Source organism: Manis pentadactyla, chromosome 15 (genome assembly GCF_030020395.1).
Source record: "Manis pentadactyla isolate mManPen7 chromosome 15, mManPen7.hap1, whole genome shotgun sequence".
Taxonomy (NCBI): domain Eukaryota; kingdom Metazoa; phylum Chordata; class Mammalia; order Pholidota; family Manidae; genus Manis; species Manis pentadactyla.
Window position 1 is genome coordinate 45857122 of NC_080033.1, and position 21422 is coordinate 45878543.

A 21422-nucleotide genomic window follows, 5' to 3' on the forward strand; every position below is an offset into this window, starting at 1 on the left:
TTTTATATGCTGAAGACTCGAATTTGCATCACAGCCCCAAACCCCAAACCTATTTATCTAGTGGTCTTCTTGGCTTATGGCCATTTCAAGGTAAACATGTCCAGAAGTGAGTCTTAATAGCAACTGCCCCCCTGTGCCCCACCCATGCCCACCTTCCTTTCTCACAGAGTTTATCATTGTTATAAATGGCAATTCCAGGTTTTCATTTTGGTCCTTTCCTTTCCTAGTCTTTTTCACATGTTGGCAAGTACAATTAACCCTCTTCTCAAAATATGCCCAGAATCTAACCACTTCTTACCACCTCCACTGTTAGCACTCTGGTCCAACCCACATCACCTCGTGCTCAGATTATTGAACTAGCCTCCTAACTGGTTGATTTATCTATTGCCATGTAACAAATTACTGCGAACTGTAGTGGCTGAAAACAAGCATTTAGCTTGGCTGGGTATTTCTGGCTCAGGATCTCTTGCAGTCACAGTCTGAGTGCTAGCTGTGGCTGCATTCATCTCAAGGCTTGCCTCGGGAAGGATGCACTCCCAAGCTCACTTACGTGGCTCCTGGCTGGGAACAGCAGTGCCTTGTCATGTGGGTCACAATATGACAGCTTGCTTCCTCTGGAGCAAGAGTTGAGGGATTCAAGGAAGAGCTAAAATACCCTAAGACAGAACCAGTCTTTCTCTAACTTAATCTTGAAAGCAACATCCTGTTGTTGTTTCAATATGAACAACATCCTGTTTGTTCAGAGTAAGTCACTAAATCCAGCCTACACTCAGGAAGAAGATCACACATGGGCTTGAATCCCAGGAGGTGGGCATTACTGGGGTTCATCTTAGAGGTTGTCGACCACACTAGTCCCCCTACTTTTGCCTTTGTACAGTCTCTTCTCAACATAGCAGCCAGAGTGACACTATTAAACACAGGTTAGATTGGGCAACTGTCTCCTCATGACCCTCCAGTGATGCCTGTCTCACTTGGAGTGAAAGCCAAAGTCTTAACCATCACCTCTAAGTCTCTGCCTGACCTGGCCTTGTTGGGTCTCCAGGCTCACCTTACACTACTCTTCCCATTGTTCTTGCTGCTCTCCCTGCTCCAGCTCCAGCTCCTTAAAGGTTCCTTGAACAAATCTGGCAGGCTTGTTCCTGCCTCAGGTCCTTTGTGCTTGCTGTTGCCTCTGCCTAGAATGCTCTTCCCCCAAATGCTTGCATGGCTGGCTCCCTCTCTGCCTTCAAATGTTTACCCAGTACCATCTCAGTGAGGCCTTCCAAGACCTTGATGTTTGAAATACAAACAAACCTCTCCCCGTTCAGCACTTCCTGTATTTCCTTTTCTTGCTGTATTTTTCATTTTAGTATTTCCTCCCATGTAACACTGTATATGTTTTATGTCTTTATGTTACTTGTTGTCTGTTTCTTACAGTAGAATGTAAGCTGCATAAAGGTAAGGTTTTTTTGTTTTGCTTACTCACATATCTCCAGTGCCTGGAACAGTAGATGCTCAAGAAATATTTCTTCAGCGAATTATTTGGCTCCAGTTAATTGTGTTAACTGCAGTATTAATGCTGTGTTAAAAAAGTATAATTTTGAGTGGGTATGTAAAATAGGATTTATTTTAATTGCCAGGGTTCATTGATTGGTGGTAGTGCTAAGTTGAGGGTTTTCTCCCTTTGAAGTCTAATTTTAAAAAGGCAGTGAATTTATATGATTCCAGAATTGAAATGCCTTATCTCCAAAAGCCCATTCCTTCCCACTTTGTCTCCTTCAGAGGTAATCGCTATTATTACTTTGTTGCGCATATTTCCAGTGTTTCTTTGTACAAATACAAGTACATGAGACTATATATTCTTATTCACTTCCTTCTTACACAAAAGTTAGCTTACTGTAAGGTCTGCTCTGTATAGTTCTTTTTTTTTTTTCCACTTAATACATCTTGGAGATCTTTCCTGAGAAGGATTTTGAGGCTGTATCTTGGGATCAGAAGGAGTGTCTTGCCTTAGTTACTAATGTCTGCCCTTGTGGCAGAGGGAGCTGTGGTGTTGTGGAAAGATCAGCCCTAGGGTTCAAATCCTAGCTTCACTCCTCACTAGTTCTGAGCCCATGTCCAAGTTATTTAACCCTACAGACCTTCAGTGTCTTCATTGGTTAAGTGGGATCATTGGGAAGATTAGTAATAATTTTTTTTTTTTGAGAGGGCATCTCTCATATTTATTGATCAAATGGTTGTTAACAACAATAAAATTCTGTATAGGGGACTCAATGCACAATCATTAATCAACCCCAAGCCTAATTCCCAACAGTCTCCAATCTTCTGAAGCATAACGAACAAGTTCTTACATGGTGAACAAGCTCTTACATGGTGAACAAGTTCTTCCATGGTGAACAGTGCAAGGGCAGTCATATCACAGAAACTTTTGGTTTTGATCACGCATCATGAACTATAAACAATCAAGTCAGATATGATTATTCGTTTGATTTTTATACTTGATTTATATGTGAATCCCACATTTCTCCCTTATTATTATTATTATTATTTTAATAAAATGCTGAAGTGGTAGGTAGATGCAAGATAAAGGTAGAAAACATAATTTAGTGCTGTAAGAGGGCAAATGTAGATGATCAGGTCTGTGCCTATAGACTAAGTATTAATTCAAGCTAGACAAGGGCAACAAAACATCCACAGATGCAGAAGATTTCTCTCAAAACGGGTGGTGAGGTTCTAAGTCTCACCTCTGTTGATCCCCAATTTCTCACCTGATGGCCCCCCTGCGACTGTGCCTGTCTTAGGTTATTCCTCCCTTGAGGAATCTTACCCGTCTCTGGCTAACCAGTCAGAAGATTAGTAATAATTTAAAGCACCTGACCCATAACCGCCATCCCTTACTGTTGTTTCAAAAGTAGTTTCAGATAATTTGGAGGTGCAGGTTAAAATTACAGTGTTACCTGATGGACAGTGACTGCAGTGGGGTATGGGGGGGACTCTATAATAAGGGTGAATGTAATAACCACATTGTTTTTCTTGTGAAATCTTCATAAGAGTATTTGTCAGTGATACCTTAATAAAAAAAAAAGATCACAGTGCTATAAAAATCAGAGAATTAGACATTTTAAGTAATTTACCAATGCTTCCTGGTAAGTCTTTCCCAGAAGTTGTTTCATAGCTAGTTAGCATTCATTTTTCACGAGAGACAGGATACCAAGGCTCAGAGAAACATGGGATATGCTGGTGAGACCGGACTGACTGTTGCTTTCTTAGACCATTGTTCTGTTAACGTCTGGGCCAAGGGAGAGTAGCTCGGCATTTCTGCTGCCCACACAGCCACTTCATATGGCCTGCATATACACATTTTCTCCCTACTTAAAAACCATGTTTTTCTATTAAATTAGCCCCCAAATAAGTAGATGCTAAAGTCATTTGTCTTAGGAAATTACTCATTAAGGACCTTGTTCCACATTTCTTAGACTCAAAGACTTTAAAGATTCAGGTCAGAGTCTTTAGGAAAGAACAATTTATAAAGCCCTTGGCCAGCCTAATATTTCCTTCTCAGTTTCTTTTAAGTCTGGGCATAGATAAGTAGAACAGCTCATGGTTTTATAAACTTCATTTTTTAAAATGGTGTTAATAGGTTGTGGTCTGTATTGGGATTTGGAAGTAATTATAAGCTGCTAATGAGATGTTCTTTCTTGATTGCTCTTCTCTTAAAAATAGGCTAGTCTGTTATTTAGACTCTTCCTCCTTGACCCCGAGTCCCCTTGGAAGTGAGGTGCCAGTGCCTTCGCTGCTGTGCACTGTGACAGCAGAGCGGCAACCCTGCCGTGAGCCCTGGCGAGCAGTGCCTGCCGTGCTCTCAGGCCGTCTGGGGAGCTGCCATTTTCTGGAACCTGCAGCTTTTGTTGTTTGTTGCTGTTGTTTTGAACTTTTTTCTTAAAACATAACATCTGTGCAGAAAAGTGCACACGTTCTAAGTACCCACTGCAGTGAATATCACAAGTGGAACAAAGGAAGAAACAGCATCGCTGGCACCCCGGAGCTGGCCTGCGCCTTCCCGGTCTCTGCCCCTGCCCCTCAGGGAACTGCTGTTCTGGCCGCTGGCGTCATACATTCATTTTGCCTGTTTTTGACGTTTATTTGAATGGAGTTCTATAGGATGTCCTCTTGCTTCTGTCTTCTTTTGTGTAACATTCTGTATATTTTTGCCTGTGTTTGTAGGCTACTCACTCTTATGGCTGAGCAGTATAGCTGCAATCTGTTCATCCATTCTGGTGTTGGTGAACATGTGGATAGTTCTAGTTCTTGGCTTTCATACGTAGTGCTGTTGTGAACATTCTTGTGGTGTCTTGTAGGGAACACATGTTTGCATCTCTGTCGGGCACACCTGAGAGGGGAGTTACTGGGTCAGAGGGTGTGCAAATGCTCAGCTTGAGCTGATACTGCCAAACTGGTTTCCAAAATGGTTGTATCGCCAAAACTCCCACCAGCAGTATTTGAGCGTTCCATTTGTCCCATATCCTCACTTTGCTTTTTTTTTTTGTCTTTTTAAGTTTAACCATTCTGGTGGATGTGTAGTGGATGTTTTCTTTCGGTTTTCTCTTATAATTTTCTTCAAAATAATGGAAAGGAAATATAATCTCCACTTGGCAGCTGCTTTCTTTACCCTCTGCATAGGAAATCATGTAGCGTGAAGGCCAGAGACAGACTTTGGAATAGGGTAGGCCTAGGTTTCCAGGCCTGGTTTTCCTCATTGTAAAAGGCCTCTTGCAGAATGGTTGTAAGAAATACAGCACACGTGCCAAGTGCCTAGCCCAGTGCCAGCATAGGGTGTACACTCAACACATCCTAGCAGTATTTATGGTGGTGGTTGGTATTTGGTAAGCTATGTATATATTATTAAGTTTATTTTAACATTTATATATGGGTCTGTCTGTTAAGTGTTTCCCTTGATTTATAAAGTATTGCTATGAATAAATAAAAATCTTTGAAGATAAATAGAAGAAATAATTAAGGAAATATGTTTGCTATTGAAACCTTTCTTTTCTGGGCACTTTGTCAGGAATAAGGTAGTTGGAACCCAAAATGTCATTAGTTAGGAAGGAGGCTTCCGATCATTTTGAGCTGACCTTACGTTTGAAGGAAAATGTCCAGATTTGGAAAATATAAGGAGAGGCTTAAAGCTTTTTTTTTAAAGTATAAATGAACTAGGATATGGTGATTCCTAAAATGTTCTTCCCCCAAGTTTTCTGACAACAGAAGAGCAGTGACACTGGTAATGTAAGGGAAATGATGCTTCAATAGCATAAAGCCAATTTGGGAAATTAATTTCCTTAGGATATCATTAAAGAAAGGTATCATTCTTAAAGGAAGGTGTTAGAAATTGAAAGATTGTTAATAACTCTTCAGATTGTGTTCTAAATAGAAATCATGTGCTTTGACACGAGAAAGAGACTCCTGGCTAAGAACCCTCCCTGTACCCTAGGTCCCGCGTCTGAGTGGCGTCAGGAACTCCCACAGTGTGGCGCTGCTTGGATAGCACATGGGGGTTTGAAAGGCATTGGGGATCCTTGATAGATCTTAGCCAACTTTAAAACAGTATTTAAAAGTAATTTTTATCTAACCTCAGTGTAGCCTAGTGACTGTGTCAGTATTAGAGACAGTCAGTGGATGAACAGTGTGTTGAACACAGTCTCTAATTTTGACGACTGACTTAATACCATATTATATCAGTTCCCAGTCACACATCTTTTCCACATTTTAACATCTCTGAAATCAGGATATATCTTAAATTCAGTGGTGTGTCATAGTTTAATTGACAGCATGTTTTTCTTTCCTACTAATACATAAATAACATTATATATTACAATAGATGGTGTATTAGATTCGATAGAATAGTAAAATATAGACCAACAGAGCTTGAATTTGAAAACTCCAGACTAGATTATTCCAAACTGTATTTTGTGGCTCCCTGGTAGTTCCCTAGCGGGGTGGATTTGTTTCACATACTGGAATATGAGTAGGATTTCGAGTATAGAAGGTGTTCTGCTGCTCTTTCAAAATGAAGTTTAAAAAACCCAACTCAGCAGGCCCTTGATTTTAACATCTTGATGTCTCATACAAGAACACCTTGTTCTTGAACAGTTCTGATGGTAGAGGTATATAGACCTGCTTTTGAAAATTCTGCCACCCCAAACATAACCTCTGACAGTGGTATATATCCTCAAGTGTTTATGTGCACACTTATACATATATGTCCATCTGATCCATTTATTCCACAAATGGCACCATTTTATATATTATTTCTACAACTTTTATTTCATTTAACTTACATTGGAGCTTTTCTAGGCTAATTCATGTAGTTACCTCTCATTCATTAGTGGCTGCAATAGGTTTCATCATGTAAATGGCCCGAGTTTATTCTTTCCACTATATCCATGAAGAATGAGGCTCCAGAGAAGTTAAAGGATGTTACCAAGGACACACAATTGGGTTGAGTTTAGGGTCTTCTGGTCGTAGGATCATCTGAGTTTGAGTCTTCTGATCCCCAGTTGGTATTTGTTTCCTTGTAGTACTGGGCTTCTGTGTACAGATTTTATAGCCAACTATTGTAAATTAACCACTTCAGTTCCATTTTGCTTACATAAAGCAAAAACTTTCCCCTGGAAATTAAAAACTCTTCTTTCCATAGTATCATCATATTTTATTTTTATTCTCTACTTGTTTCGTTAGGAAGGCTAGTTTTGTTCTTTTTTTCCTAACTAGAAGGTGCCCTCCTTGGGAAAAGAGTTTATTCATCCCTGGATATGCTTTGAACAAAAGTAATTGCTTAATAAGAGCTTGTGATTCCTCCTGTGTTGCCGCCCTCCAACCACATCCTACCTATTCTGGAATGCTCTCTTAGAATGACTGTTTGGGGAACACCGTCTACCCTGAGTGGACCCTTCTCATGTCTCTGCTCTCAGAGGCTGCTGTTTCTCCACTTAGCACCAGACTCATGGGTGAGCCCCTTGCCCTCTCTGGCCCTACCCTCCCATCTTCCCTACTTTTCTGGCCTCTGATTCCCTGCTGTTATCATCCCCACTGTGGTTCAGTCAGGCCCCAGTGCAGAGAAACCCAGAAGTCCAAGGAATGTTATTCCTACACAGCATACTGGTGTCTACTTTCCTAGCCCTCAAGCAGCTCTGGCTTTGAAGTTCCAGTAAACATGCTCTGGTTCCCCCACTCAGGAATGTGCATATACACATCCTGTTGATGGATAATTAACTCTGTGTGTGTGGTGAAACAGAGGCTTGGCCAAGGGCAGATGAAGGAAAGGTACTTTTGAAAACAAGAGCATTAGGCAAAATTAATTTAAATGGAAATTTGAAGTCTGAAACCAAATACTTTTTAAATAGATGATTTTGAAAATTGGCTTTTTAGTGCTGGAAAATATTTCTCAAGGTTGTTTATGTATATTTAGCTGAAACAACTGTATCCTTGGTACTTTTCCCCTTTTCATTCCCCACAGTTAGGTTACTGGAACGAACAGGTTTAGTGCTCTATTCTTTAAAGACTTTGGGATCACCAGCTTTCAGATTGTTACTTCTGTTCCAGAAGGGTGGCTGTCTTATAGAACAGTTCTCAACTCGGTATTGTTGGGAATACTCAGAATAATCCTGAAGTAGAAAATGAGCTGGGTGGGGAGGGGGTTGTGTTCATACAAGGAGTGTGTGTTCATTGTAGAAAAATGAGATGAGAATTTCCAGCCAGCACAAAATAAGATATTTTAGGTTATGTTTCTGTAGTGTCTGTATCTATCTATCCATTGTTGTTCCATACAGGATTTATTCCTATGTTCATCATGGTGATTTATTTTTTGTTTAACAAGTAGTAAGAGCTAGTGTTTATTGGTCAAGTGCTGGCATTGTAATTCTGAGCTCCTTCTGCTTTTTCTTTCACAACAGTGCTATGAAGTAAGTACTGTTTTCCTCCCATTTAATCTTCATCACAAACCCATGAGGCATAGATTCCGTTCAAGCCCTTATTTTACAACTAAATAAAATGAGGCTCAAAAGAAGCAATATGCTCAATCAAGATCACATAGTCACTGAGTAGTGGAGACAGAATCTCTAACCACTGCTCTCTCTCGCTCTTTGATGCTGTCCTTGGAAAGTTGTCCTGGGCTGCCCTGGCAGGCAGTGTGGTGCCAGACTGTGGACTCAAAGCATGGCACCACTGCTTGTTATCAGAGTCACCTTGGTCAAGTTGCTTTCTGTGTGCTTTGATGTCTTCATCGTTAAAATTGATATTAAAAAGCGTACCTGCCTCATAGGGTTGTGGAAATGAAGTCAATGCTTGGTGCAAAAAGTAGGTGCTCAGTAAGTGTAGCTATTGTTATTGTGTAGCTATTGTTATTGTAACTAGTGGTTTTCAGTAATTCTGTGTTTCAGATATGAATTCTTTCAACTCTGAGTAACAGAAAACTTATGGTGCAGTGACTTGAACAGGGATTTATTTTTCTCACCTAACAAATCTGCAGGTGTGGAGGGTGGGGGCCATAATTCAGTTGTTCTGCAGTGCCATCAGAGACCCAGAAGCTCCTTATCCTTATGCACCACCATCCTTAGCAGATCCACTTACTTCAGGCTCACAAGATAGCTGCCGCAGCTCTGCACATCCCACTTGCATTCAGGGGAGAAAGCTGAAATGCCATGCCAGGCTCTTTTTTCTCCCTCTATCAGGAAAAGCAAAATTTATCCCAAAGTGCACTACCAGACTTGTGCTTTCATCTCACTGGCTATAACTAGGGTTCATGGCTACTGCTAGCTGCAGTAAAGGCAGGTAAAGTGTATATCCAGCAGTGTGTAGGAGTCAGCTTATGAGGGCCTACTGTTAAATTTTCAGGAGATTTGCAATCTAGTTGATACACTTAGGATAGCTTGAAATCTGCACAGCAAACCCTACAGATTAGATCCCCTTCCCCAAGCCAGCTGTAAATATTTACCAGCACACCATTGGGTATATTGAACTATATATGCCAGACTGGAAGATGGTAGGGAATAGAGGTGAGAAGTAGGGATTTGAAATGGTCAGCCAGCCAGCAGTATCTCCTGAGTTCAGTAAACTAAAGCTTTTTTAATACCATTGACTGCAGAAAATCAGAGCTGAGGAGGACCTCTTGATTGTCCAGGGAAACCTTTTAATTTGACTGAGGGGAACATAAATCTCCCAAGAGAATGTGCTTTGCCCCAGACCCCAAAGCCAGGGGAAATGGAGTGGCCCTCCTGGAACCTAGGTGTCCTGGCAGTCCAGTACCCCCTCTCCTCTCTACCCCACTTGCAGTGCACACTCACACTGGCCTGCTCAAGCTTTACCAGCATTGGTAGGACTGGGAAGTTTTGCTGTCTTCTATTGGTTTTCCAGGAAGCCTACTTTAAACTTTGTCTTAGATTTTAGAGACTAGGGTATTGAAATTTGTTTTCTTAATGAGAGAAGCTTAAGGAATTTGATCTCTGCTACAGTACAGTACAAACTAATATATTAGATATTTAAGAATATACCTAGTAGAATATATGTAATTTGATCCATATTTGTTTACAGTAGGGAAAAAACTTAAAGATTAACTTTAGTCTTTCTAAAAAAAAGACTAATATACTTTCCACATGTTTGTGTCTGACTTTCCCCATCAGATGGTAAGTTCCGTGGAAACAGGCTCTGTGGACTGGCTTGTCATCCTTGTGGGGGTAGATGTGCACACAGTTATAATGCATGTGGCAGGCAGGCACTTAGCATTATATTAGTGTTTATTGAATGGATGAATGACTGCCCAACTCAGAAAGGCTTCCTATCTTCAAATGCAGAAAATTAACAAGCAGGTGTTGTCTGATTGTGGACTGTAGATGGTATTATCAGTATTTTCTGTATCACAATACTGGGATTCAGTATTGTGGCCCTATAAACTCCACTCCCTGAGCTGTCTGATATGATGGAAACAGGAGACCAACACATAAGAATCAACAGCCTCACTAATGTGAAGACAAGGAGTGAGGTTCGGAATTAAACCCAAATGTTGGAAAGATGTTGGGAAGGGCTTCTAAAAACAGTCATTGGGATATCCTTACAGCTTATCCAGCCCGCCATTTTTTTGTAGTTAATTGGGTCCTTTGTCTTATCTCTTTTCACGTGCTTATGGTAAGAGAGACGCATTCTGTTAAAACCCCTAAAATCATTTGGGGAAATCTGACTAGGAAACAGACTCCTTACAGGTTTGTTAAAGACAAGCACATATTTATATGATTTTTTTTCTTTACATTATTGAGTTTTGGCTTAACCAATTATGAATATGTATTTATCTACAGCCAAGTTACATCAGTGATGCGGGACCCCCTGGTCGAAGTTCTCTGGATAGTATCGAGATGGCCTATGCTCGGCAGGTGAGCATGCTCTTAAGAAAGATTAAATTCAGAAAAATCCTATATGAGCCCTCTGGGGAGTAAAAGAACAAAGACTTCATGTGAAAGTCAAACCCTGGAAGCAAGTTGGGTTTTTGTTCAGAGGATTGGTTAATATTTTACCATCTTGATTACTGGCAAATTCTGTCAAGTTGGGTAATAGAATGGCTCAGATTTGATTTAGGGAAATTGAAATCCACCATCTGCACTGCCTAAGGCATCTCATCTAGCATTTGGCAATAGCCCATGTGTACAGTAAAGCCTGAGTAACTATACTGCTTAGCAAATGGAGTACTGTATTAACTGAATTACCTGGTAGGTTGATGGTATTATCAGAAATCCCTCTTCACCCCTTATTGGGAGAAATTTTCTAAATGCTTTCTTGCTTTGGTAAGCATAGTGTGCTCACCCCTACCAAATGTTGTCCTGGGGAAGCTCAGGATATTTTGGGCATTGTGATTCCGGTTGTGTGTCCTGACCATGTGATGGTGTAAGTATGGACTGAGATGCTTCGTGGTAGCACAGGGACTCTGTTGGACTGAAACTGCCCTGAGGACATTACATGCCTGGAATTAACTTTTTGAATAAAGCAGTGCTGGCCACCTGTGTATTTTATTCTAATTTGCCACTCTCCTACTCAAAGTATCAAGAAGGGAAAATAATCTTGTTTCTTGAATTGAGGGTGGTGGGCTTGCATCCCTCTTGTACCTCTTGTTGAGAAAAATTTTCTAAATGCTTTTTTATGTCTCTCCCCCTCAGCTTGCCATTGCCACCTTTAACTCTAGGCAGCTGAAACCAACTGCTTTAGCTTTCCACATATGAGTTCATGTCCTTCCAACGCCAAATGTTTTATTATTGGGCCTTTATTTTCTTATCCAATTATTTGCCTACTACATCTGCATCCTTTAAATTTCAGCTTCATTATGTGGCTGACTCCTTCCATTGCCACGGCCACCACCAGAGTTAGGCCTAACCTAACTATAAATTTCCAGGGAGAGAAACTGTGTCTGTGAAGACTAGAGCTTCATAAAACTAACAGTTTCTAACACTCAGGACACCATAATCTCTGTATCCCATGTTGAACACAATACTTTGCAAAGGGAAAGCCCTAATAAATGCTCATTGAGTGAATAAACGCCACCTTATAGTTGAAAAACCATTTTATTTATAACCTTTGTAACACCCCAGAGGCTGCTTGACACCATACCTCATATAAAGTAGAGGGAAGTAAGGTTCATTTGGGTCCTGATGTGTCTAACATTGCTATCTAGTTCAGTCCTCAGTAGAGCAAGGACTTCAGGTACAAAGAGTACAACTTACAGTTTTTACGATCATTATTTTAGTTCTTATTAAATTAAAATCCAAAGTAATGGAGGTTTTTCGGCACTTTAAACATCACATAGTTCCATTTTCTTGAGAAATTTTTCTAAGGAGCAGGGATTCTTTCCCAGAGTAATGGGTGCGCCACATGTGTGTCAGCTGCCATTCTAACGTGTGCAGGGCTGCAGCCTGACACGCCTTCCTCAGCCCACAAGCCTTGGGTGTGGGGCCATTCAGTCAGAATGGCCAAAAACATTACCACACTTTGCTTCGTGTTCCTAGGAACAGCCGTGTTGTCTTCTTTCCCTTTGGTGCCTGCTGGGACGGACAGTCTGCCCAGAGAGGTGCAGAACCACTGGTGGCCTCCTGCCCCAGGGCCGCTGCCTTCTCATTCTGCAGGTGTTGGGAAGGCCAGGTAGCAGCTTGCCTTGGTATGTATTCGTGCTGTTGCCCAAAGCTCAGACACAAAACTGGGAAGTTGGCCAGAGGCCTTGCCCTAGTCTAGGCGGAGTGGTGGCTCAGTCACTCCAAGGAAGGAAAGATTGGCCAGAGCTCCTACTCTGACCATTGGCCAGAAGCTGGTTGCAGAACTACTTCAAGAGGTGTCCAAAGAAGGGGCAAAAATAGGAATTGTGCCATTCACTTTGCCTTTCATTTTCAGATTTATATCTATAACGAGAAGATTGTAAATGGGCACCTGCAGCCAAACCTTGTGGACCTCTGTGCTTCCATTGCAGAGCTGGATGATAAGGTAGTGCTTGGAGCTGACCCAAGTAGAACCATGGGTATGCTGCTCAGATGGGATTAGCAGCTGGCCGACTTGGCAGAAAGGTGCTGAAGAGACATTCTGTTCCATGAGAGAATGTTGACTGCTCTTCAGACTTCTATTTTAAATAATTTGGAGGTGCTTTCTTGATGATGATGTGTATTTTTAATGCACCTTCTAAAGGCCCAGTCAGGATCAATTAATTGTCATAAGAGTTCTTCTTAAGATGTATATGCTCTGAGCTCACGTCAGACTCCAACTCCTCCCTTGCTGGTTTCCCTCCTTAGACAGACTACCTGGCTCTTGAGCAAGAGCTGAGTTGTAAAGGTGATGCAATTTTCACACCGTTGAGCTTCTTGAACTTGGGGGTTCTTCACGGGCATTCTTCGTATGCTGCTGGTTCCATTCCTCTGACTCCCCATCTTTATTCCCATCCTTCAATTCTTATCCCTGACCAGTTTTCTTCCCCTTAGGGAAAGAATTTTTAAAAAGTGGATGGATGGATTGGTAGGTAGTCAGGAGGAATGGGAGAAAGAAGGATGTAATGGAAGCAAGCACTCATACACAGATTTTTTTTTTCTGCAAAAAAAAGTGCATCTAATTTTACATTTTTTGAGATAGTAAAATAAAAGGCAATACAGACAAATCTACAGAAGAAAGTAAGAATTTACCTACCATCTCCACCACCTAGAATCACATTTGGGTGCATTTTCTATAGTTTTAATTTTTGAGAGAGACAATGAAAACAGGATTTTCTCTTTTCCTTTAGGAAAACAAACCTGCATTTCTCTAATCAGTGCTGTCTTCCAAGGATTTTTAACTTTAGAATATTGCAAATGGTTCAGGGAAAGTAGTTTTAAAGTGAGATCTATAGCCAGGAGATCCCCACACAGCAAGGGAGTCCCAGCTGTGTGGTGTTAATACAGAGCAAATGCCCTTTCTTTCCTGGGAGGCCGTCACGGGGGGCATCTTTTACAAGAAGTGAGTGGGAAGGAAAATGGGAAGTTGTGACACTTGCAAAATGGAATAAGAGCGGTGGCCCCTGGAGAGTCTCAGAGAGGACAAAACCTCTATTATTTAGGTTAAACTCTTATTAAAGCCTTAAAAAACTCAATGACCTTGTAAGGACAGAAATGCAGCTACTTGAATTTAGACTCCTGGAACTTTGGATAATTATAAATGTATCAACTCTCTCTCAAGACATAACCCACTGAGATTCAGTGTTCTTGTTACTTTTATGTGGTCTTAATTACATAGGTGGTTATGTCAGACCTGAAATAGTAAGTAATCTGAAAACCAACTCAGAATAGGGGGTGTTCATTGAAGCCTGCAGCTAGCAGGGCAGAGGTGCATCTTCGGCACTGGCCTTAAGCCCGAGCGCCTCAGATGAAAGATGTTAACCCCTTCCCTCTCCACATGCTGCCTGCCTTTGAGGTCAGAGTGCCATGAAGAGTCAAGCAATTTCTCCAGCCCTGCAACAATGTCACATGCAGTCTCTTTTATGTGCAGAACATCTCTGACATGTGGACCATGGTAAAACAAATGACAGACGTGTTGTTGGCACCAGCGACCGATGCCCTGAAGAGCCGCAGCAGCGTGGAAGTGCGTATGGAGTTTGTCAGGCAGGCCTTGAGATACCTTGAGCAGAGGTAAGGCATCAGTAGCACTCTGGGGTTGGCTTTGAAATCTCCTGAAGTCAAAGTTTCTCGTGCTTTAAGTAGTCCTCAAGCTAAGTGCTCTGTAGCTTGTGTAATTTAAACAAGGTTGAGCAAGGCTGAGAGGTGTAATCCTATTTTCAGGAGCACTTCTCTGCCAGGACTGTTTCTGCAATGATGTAAAATCATGGTAAGTGGGAACACTACCACATTTCTTTCTCCTTCTCCCTTCTCTGCCCTCAGTACAGAGGCATGATTATTGGGCCATAATGCCTTATATCAGGATCCTGTTCCTTGTGGTTCAGCCATTACTCCTTAGGCTCTTTTGATTTCTCTCAGCGTTTTAATTTTTACACCTGGCAATATTACCACCTTCAAACTTTTGGAAGGCCCCTTGAACCTTTATTTTCCATGTGGCTCTGCTCGGTTAATCTCTGTGAGTCCAGATCCTTCCCAGCTACTGAGGCCTATGATTTGTGCCTGGGTTGTTTTTTGCCACCTCCTCACTAATTGGAGTTGGTCCCTGAGGGGGTTGTGGCTGTGCCCTTGTGCCCTATTATCCCCTTCATTGGTGGGGCCTATGCCATTCATCCCTCCCTGTGGACAACTCTTTCCAACTCTGAATTGGCCAGCAGGGGTTGTCATGAGCAGGCAGTAGACCTTTATTTCAGAGACAGCCTCTCTTTGCTGGCTGGAGAAGAGAAAGCCAAGTTGGATATATTTGCTAAATTGCAGCTCTTGCCACTGAGCCTTTGCAGCTGCCAGTGGCCTTGTAAGTGGTCACCCTTTATCAACAAAATCATAATTCAGTAGGAAGTCATAAAATGTCCTTGTGTACAACTGAGGTAATTCAGACTTGGTACAGCAGAGAATAGGTTTTTATACCAAATACTATATTAATTATACAATAGCTACATGAGATGAACATCATCAGGTTTATTAAACTCATAGTCTCTATTCCCTTGTTAAGAAAAGTCTGGAACTCCAAATGATTTTTTTTTTCCTTCTGGCATAGATACGAAAAGAAGTTATAGAGTTTTCATCAGGCTTTCACTAAATTTTTGTAATGCAAGTTTTGGGTGTATTGATCTTCAGCTATACAAAACTTAATGTATGTAATAGTATTATTTTTGCTACAAGTCAGAAAAATATGAATCAAGATTTCTTACAACATATAAAAACCTTTAGTATTTTTTTTTTAATGGGTATAAATATGTGACTGCTCATGGCTCCATTTTCTTTAATAAACTTAATCCTTAACATTGGTGCTTGACTTCACCAGTGGTATCAGGCTGCATTTGTAGGTTTGATGATAAACCATCCCATTTCTTTTATTGTGCTTTTCATTTAGTTTTCTAGAAATATCTTGTTCCATTAATTCCTTTAGCAGTACTTGGAGCTATTCGGGAGTTAGCTGTCCAATTATTTTAACCTTATTTTCTTTTTTACTTTGGTGACATCACTCTCTGATGGCATCCTTTTTAAAGATTCATCGTCACCATTTATAAAGGGAATATTTCAAAATAATTACACTTTTAAAGTATCTTTGCTGATGATAATCCACTTGACAGTATACATATAATATTTAAAGCGATGTAATGTACCAGGTGGCAGACTAGACCTAGTTCCAAATGATCTTTGAGTGTAAGGCTGAAAGTGTTGAAAAAGGCTGAAAGTATGGGGTCGATCTATTTGTTCCCTGCCACATTCCAGATTTGAAGCAGCATATGTATTTCTTAGCCCACAAGGAATTTAGACTGCTTTTTCAACTTAGGCACTTGCCAGCACCTGGGTTGTCTTAATTCAGTTTGGAAGAGACCATAGTGGGCGTCTCTTTGTCTTGAGTATTACAGGACCATCTCTAATCTCTTTTCCAACCTCTGCTTTTAAATACTTCCAGTAATGGGGAACTCATTACATTTGTTAAATTGAATTTTGTCTATTTTTCCTTATAAAAATGCTACCTGTTTATTATAGAAATTCTGGAAGATGCCAAAAGGAAGACCTGAGAAAGGGGAGAGGTCCTCTATACCACATCCAGAGGCCCCTGGTACCTTGTTGTATTTCCTCCCCTCTCCCCCAGTTTTTTATATGTGAATACATTGTTTGATTTTTTTTTCCACAGCTGTGATCCAAATGTTTACAACATGTGATTCTATATAGTTTACTTTTATAATTCTACATCAGTATCAATTTTTTTGTAATTGCATCAGATTCCACTGAGTCTTTTCTGTAACTGGTGTTCAGCTCACTCATGTGCACTCACTCTCTCTTATTATACTTAATCTGGTGCTGAACATCTTTGTGCATTTGCAGCACCTCACTGTTTGAGGCAGTCTGTTTTTTCGTGGATAAGAAATGTATTTAGAAAGTTCTTTTTTATAGTAACCTCATGATTTGGCTACTATAACTTGGACCATTTAATCTTACTGTGGAAGCACCTTTAAAACTATGAAGGATTTTAAGAAGCATACTACCAAATAAATGAAGAGGGAATGATAGAAAATCATAATTTTTCAGCCAAAAATGTGATAAGTCATTCAGCAAGGACCATCCATGGAAACTGAAACCATTGGGTGAAAGATTGTTGGTGAGCAGAATATTCACATGACTGCCAAGTATTACCCCACAGGGTACTTAGTAATTACAAAGGGGAAATGTATTTTACAGTGTTGAAATCTAGTGGAAAAAACCCTTTAACCAAGTGATTAAACTGAATGTTACCAAGAATGGGGCAAACTGATGTTCCCTGCCTCAGTCTGGGTCTCAGTGGGCAGTACCAGCATCAGCTGTGTGGGATTCTGTGCCAAAATGTTGAACCCGAATTAAATCATGAGAAAACTGTCCAGCCTGTGGGACATTCTACCAGACAGCTGGCCTGGATTCTTTTTAAAAGGTAAAAGTGGTAGAATTGTCCTAGATTAAAGGAAGTGGAAATGACATGACAACTAAGTGCCATGCAGTTCCTTGATTGGATCCTGGATTAAAAAACAACAACTATAAAGGACATTATTAAGAAATTCAAATATGGATAATATTTTAGATAATAGCAATGTATTAGTGTTAAAGTTCATGGTGTCATAATGTATTGAGGTTAGGTAGGAAGGTGTCTGAGTTCTTAGGAGATACATGGTGATGTATTTACAAATGAGGTAGCCCCTGATTCTAAAGCATTTTCAAATGGTTCAGGAAAAAAGTATATATATGTGTGTGTGTGTGTGTGTGTGTGTGTGTGTGTGTGTGTGTGTGTGTGTGTGTGTGTGTGTGTGTGTGTGCGCGTGTGTGTGCGCGTGTGTGTGCGCGTGTGTGTGTCCACATATAGAGGACAAACATGCACAGAAATGTTAACAATTGGTGACTTAGGTAAAGGGTATATGAGCATTCATTGGACAAGTCTTTTAATTTTTTTGTAGGTTTGAAATTTTTCAAAATCAGTTCAAAAAGAACCTACTAGAGCCATCAGGCTGTGAGCTGGAGCGATTATTTTCTGCACATTAGCCCTTAATGCATTTGAAGTCCACAGTTATGTTCCTTCAGGGATTCTTTTGAGTATCTGCAGTGATGAAAAATCTTTATGTGATGCGCTTCCCACTGAATACATAATGTGATTGTGATTTGCTTCATTAAGCATACACTGTTGCCTCTTTTGTGTTAGAAGTCCAGGCCCTGCCCTGTGGAGTTCATAGTCTGGTATCATGGGTATGGACATAGATAGGTGTGATATGTGTTTTCAGCCTCCCTCTTTTTTTTTCCTTTAAAATTTTTCCAGTTATAAGAATTACACCCTTGTGACTGTCTTTGGAAACTTGCATCAGGCCCAGCTGGGTGGGGTGCCTGGGACTTATCAGTTGGTTCGAAGTTTCCTGAACATTAAACTTCCAGCTCCCTTGCCTGGACTTCAGGTACTGGCATCTTTCTCCATGTGATCAGTTACACTCCCAGAGCAGGCATTTCAGATAGGCATTTTCAGTTAAAAATGAGGTTATGTGTGGAAACTGCTATATGAAGAAGAGACCTGAGGGTGGGATGGAGAGAAGCAGGGACCTTGGGCACATAGTAATGTAGGAGTCAGGTGATGCTGGTGGTGGCTCAGCTCAGGGTGGAGGAGGGTGTGATATGGTGCATGGTGTTGCTGGGTTCTGGACGTGTTTTGAAAGTAGACCCAATAGGAACTAGTTGCAGAACTTGGATGTGGGTGTGAGAGGCAAAGTCAGAGATGACCTCTGAGATTGTTGGCTCAAACAGCTGGAAGAATGAAGTTAGATATGGTTCTCAGAATGCACCATTTCTCCTCACCTCACAATCCAGCTGGGGGAATTATCTTAGGGTCCGCTATTATATGTATGAAAGCACTAAACTGGAGCCTTGTTCTAAGGGTTGTAGGATGCAGGAGAGGCTGGTGTTATAAAGGAGGTGAAGAATAGGGACTTAGCAGCCAGAGGTCCTGGAAAGTATATTCCAGCAGAGGGAAGAGCATGAACAAGTAAGAGTATCTGGCATATCAGCTGTTTGGTAGGGCTTAGCAAACCTGGGGCCAGCTAGTGAAGACCACGACTGCCAGGCTAAGCGCTTTGGATGTAAACAGCTTAAAGGGGATTAAGTAGGGAAGTGGCACGATCAGATCTGGGTTTAGAAAGAGTCCTGCCAGAGGAAGGGTAGAGCAGTCAAGAAAGGAAGTCTGAGCTCCCCTTTTCTGGGGAAAAGCAGAGAGAAGAGTAACAAGGAGCCTGCTATGTAAACTGTGACAAAGCCAGTTTTAGGATAGATAAGCTCTAATACTGGGAGAGTGGGAACAGCTGCCTTCGCAGATCCCCAGTGCCTAGCAGAGTGTCTGAAATAAATATGCTCAGTAAGTGAATGAACAACTAACAAGTGAATGAAAATGCCAGTATCCATTTGGCTAGCATTAGTAGTTAACGTTTTATAAACTCTAGTATGATAATGATGGATGATCACTTATTGTTCAGTAGATGTCTTTAGCCCTTGTTTTGTGGGGGTTGCAAGAGTACAAATTATCACAGAACATGTCACCCAAATACTGCAGGTTACTGGGAGTCCATGGAGAACCCTCAAGCTGGCTTTGAATCGGGAGGCACATAGGGCTTTAGAGGAAAGGCTGTAGAGCCAGACTAACACCTGCCTAACAACCCCATGCCTCAGTTTCCTTGTTTATAAAACAGTGAGTAGGAGGCCATTAATGATTCCTACCTAATGGGGTTGTTTGGAGATTAAGTGACTTAATACAAGGAGAGAGGATTTAGCTGAGAGTCAGCATATCAGAAAACGATCAGTTAACTTTTGTTTGTCTGTTTATTTGAGCATCTTTCCTCTTTTAGGATGGAGAGGTGGAAGGCCATCCTGTGTGGGCATTAATTTATTACTGCATGCGCTGTGGAGACCTGCTTGCTGCGTCACAGGTGGTTAACCGAGCCCAGCACCAGCTGGGAGAGTTTAAAACCTGGTTCCAGGAGTACATGAACAGCAAGGACAGAAGGTATGGTGAATAAGGTGTGGCATCCAGAAGCCAGGTGCATGGCTCAAAGTATGTTTCTGCTTGAGAAAATGAGGTTTAGAAAACAAGTATAACTGTCCTGAGAATAACAGTTGGGAACATTGAAGGAGCCCCCATTCTGGCACTGATGCCTAGACTTACAGGTGTCTGTGTTTGGAGATTTTTCTCATCTAGTGGAGGAGGGACTGTGGCTGGGAAGATGATCTGACTTATTCTATAAATCCAAGGTACATGAAAGGTGCTTTATAAAATGAAACGGTTATACAGGCATACCTCATTGTATTGTGCTTCACAGATACTATCTTTTTTACAAATTGAAGGTTTCTAGGAATTCTGCACAGAGCAAGTCTGTCAGTGCCAATTTTCCAATTGCATTCACTTCATGTCTCTATGTCACATTTTGGTAGTTCTCAGATTATTTCAAACCTTTTCACCATTATTATTATATTTGTTATGGTGATCTGTGATCAGTGATCTTTGATGCTACCATTGTAATTGTTTTGAGGCACAATGAACTACACCCATATAAGATTGCAAACTTAAGAGATAAATGCTGTGTGTGCCCTGACTGCTCCACTGACTGGCCATTCCCCTTTCTTCCTTTCTTTGGGCCTCCCTATTCCTGAGGTACAACAATACTAAAATTAGGCCAATTAATAACCCTACAATGGTCTGTAAGTATGTAAGTGAAAGGAGGAGCCACATATATCTCACTTTAAATCAAAAGCTAGCAGTGATTAACCTTAGCAAAGAAGCATGTTAGAAGCAGAGCTGGGCCAAAAGCTAGGCCTTTTGTTCCAAACACCCAAGTTGTGAATGCAAAGGAAAAGCTCTTGAAGGAAATTAAAAGTGCTACATAATGAATACATGAATAAAGTGAAACAGCCTCATTCCTGATATGGAGAAAGTTTGAATGGTCTGGATAGAAGATGAGAACAGCCACACATTCCCTTAAGCCAAAGCCTGATCCAGAACAAGGCCCTAACTCTCTTCAGTTCTGTGAAGGCTGAGAGAGGTGGGGAAGCTGCAGAAGAAAAGTTGGAAGCTATAGACTATCTACTGTTAAAAGAACATGGGATGTGTTTTAATTGTTGTTTTAATTTGTCTGATTTTTCTCAAACTATTCAAATTCAGTTAGACAATATCCATCATATCACTGACAAGTTTTCACAAATGCCTAGGGTACCTAACTGGTTTTCTTGGTTTCACTGGTATGGCCAGTAATTGTAGGTCTGCTTTTGTTATGTATCTGTATTCCTATTCTGTTAATGGGTGTACGCAATTTAATTAGTAGTTTGTTAAAACCTATACATGCTGAAGTTACTCTACAAGAAGATATGTCAAAGAAATAATAAATCTTCCTATGTTTTCTTCCTTCTGCTACTTCTATAGCTTTTCTTCTTCCTAATTACAACCCTTTAGTAGAATTCGTGCCTCATATCGAAAATTACCGAGTATCATAATTCTTCCAAGTGGTAAAGACACCTCAAGACAAATGCTGGGCATAGAAGCCACGGGGCATTAATATGCAAAGAAGTAAAAAGCTAACCTTTTCAAAGAATATTGCTTCTCTCTCACTTACCAACTTTACATTTCCCTGTATGGCCCCGGAAGATGACTGGTTAGCCAGAGACGGGTAAGATTCCTCAAGGGAGGAACAACCTAAGACAGGCACAGTCGCAGGGGGGCCATCAGGTAAGAAATTGGGGATCAACAGAGATGAGGCTTAGAACCTCACCCCCCCATTTTGAGAG

At 41.0% G+C, this 21422-nt stretch overlaps 1 protein-coding gene across 6 annotated transcripts in view; it reads left to right on the top strand.

Annotated features, from left to right (window-relative positions):
- Nucleotides 1–21422, top strand: part of NUP93 (nucleoporin 93) — a 128194-nt gene that overhangs the window by 85788 nt on the left and 20984 nt on the right. For all 6 annotated transcript variants that reach the window (XM_057493203.1, XM_057493204.1, XM_057493205.1 and 3 more), the window contains 5 exons: nucleotides 10323–10397; nucleotides 12397–12486; nucleotides 14011–14150; nucleotides 17926–18058; nucleotides 19493–19650. In XM_057493203.1, coding sequence (XP_057349186.1) covers nucleotides 10323–10397; nucleotides 12397–12486; nucleotides 14011–14150; nucleotides 17926–18058; nucleotides 19493–19650 — 596 coding nt within the window. The remainder of the gene's footprint in view (nucleotides 1–10322; nucleotides 10398–12396; nucleotides 12487–14010; nucleotides 14151–17925; nucleotides 18059–19492; nucleotides 19651–21422) is intronic.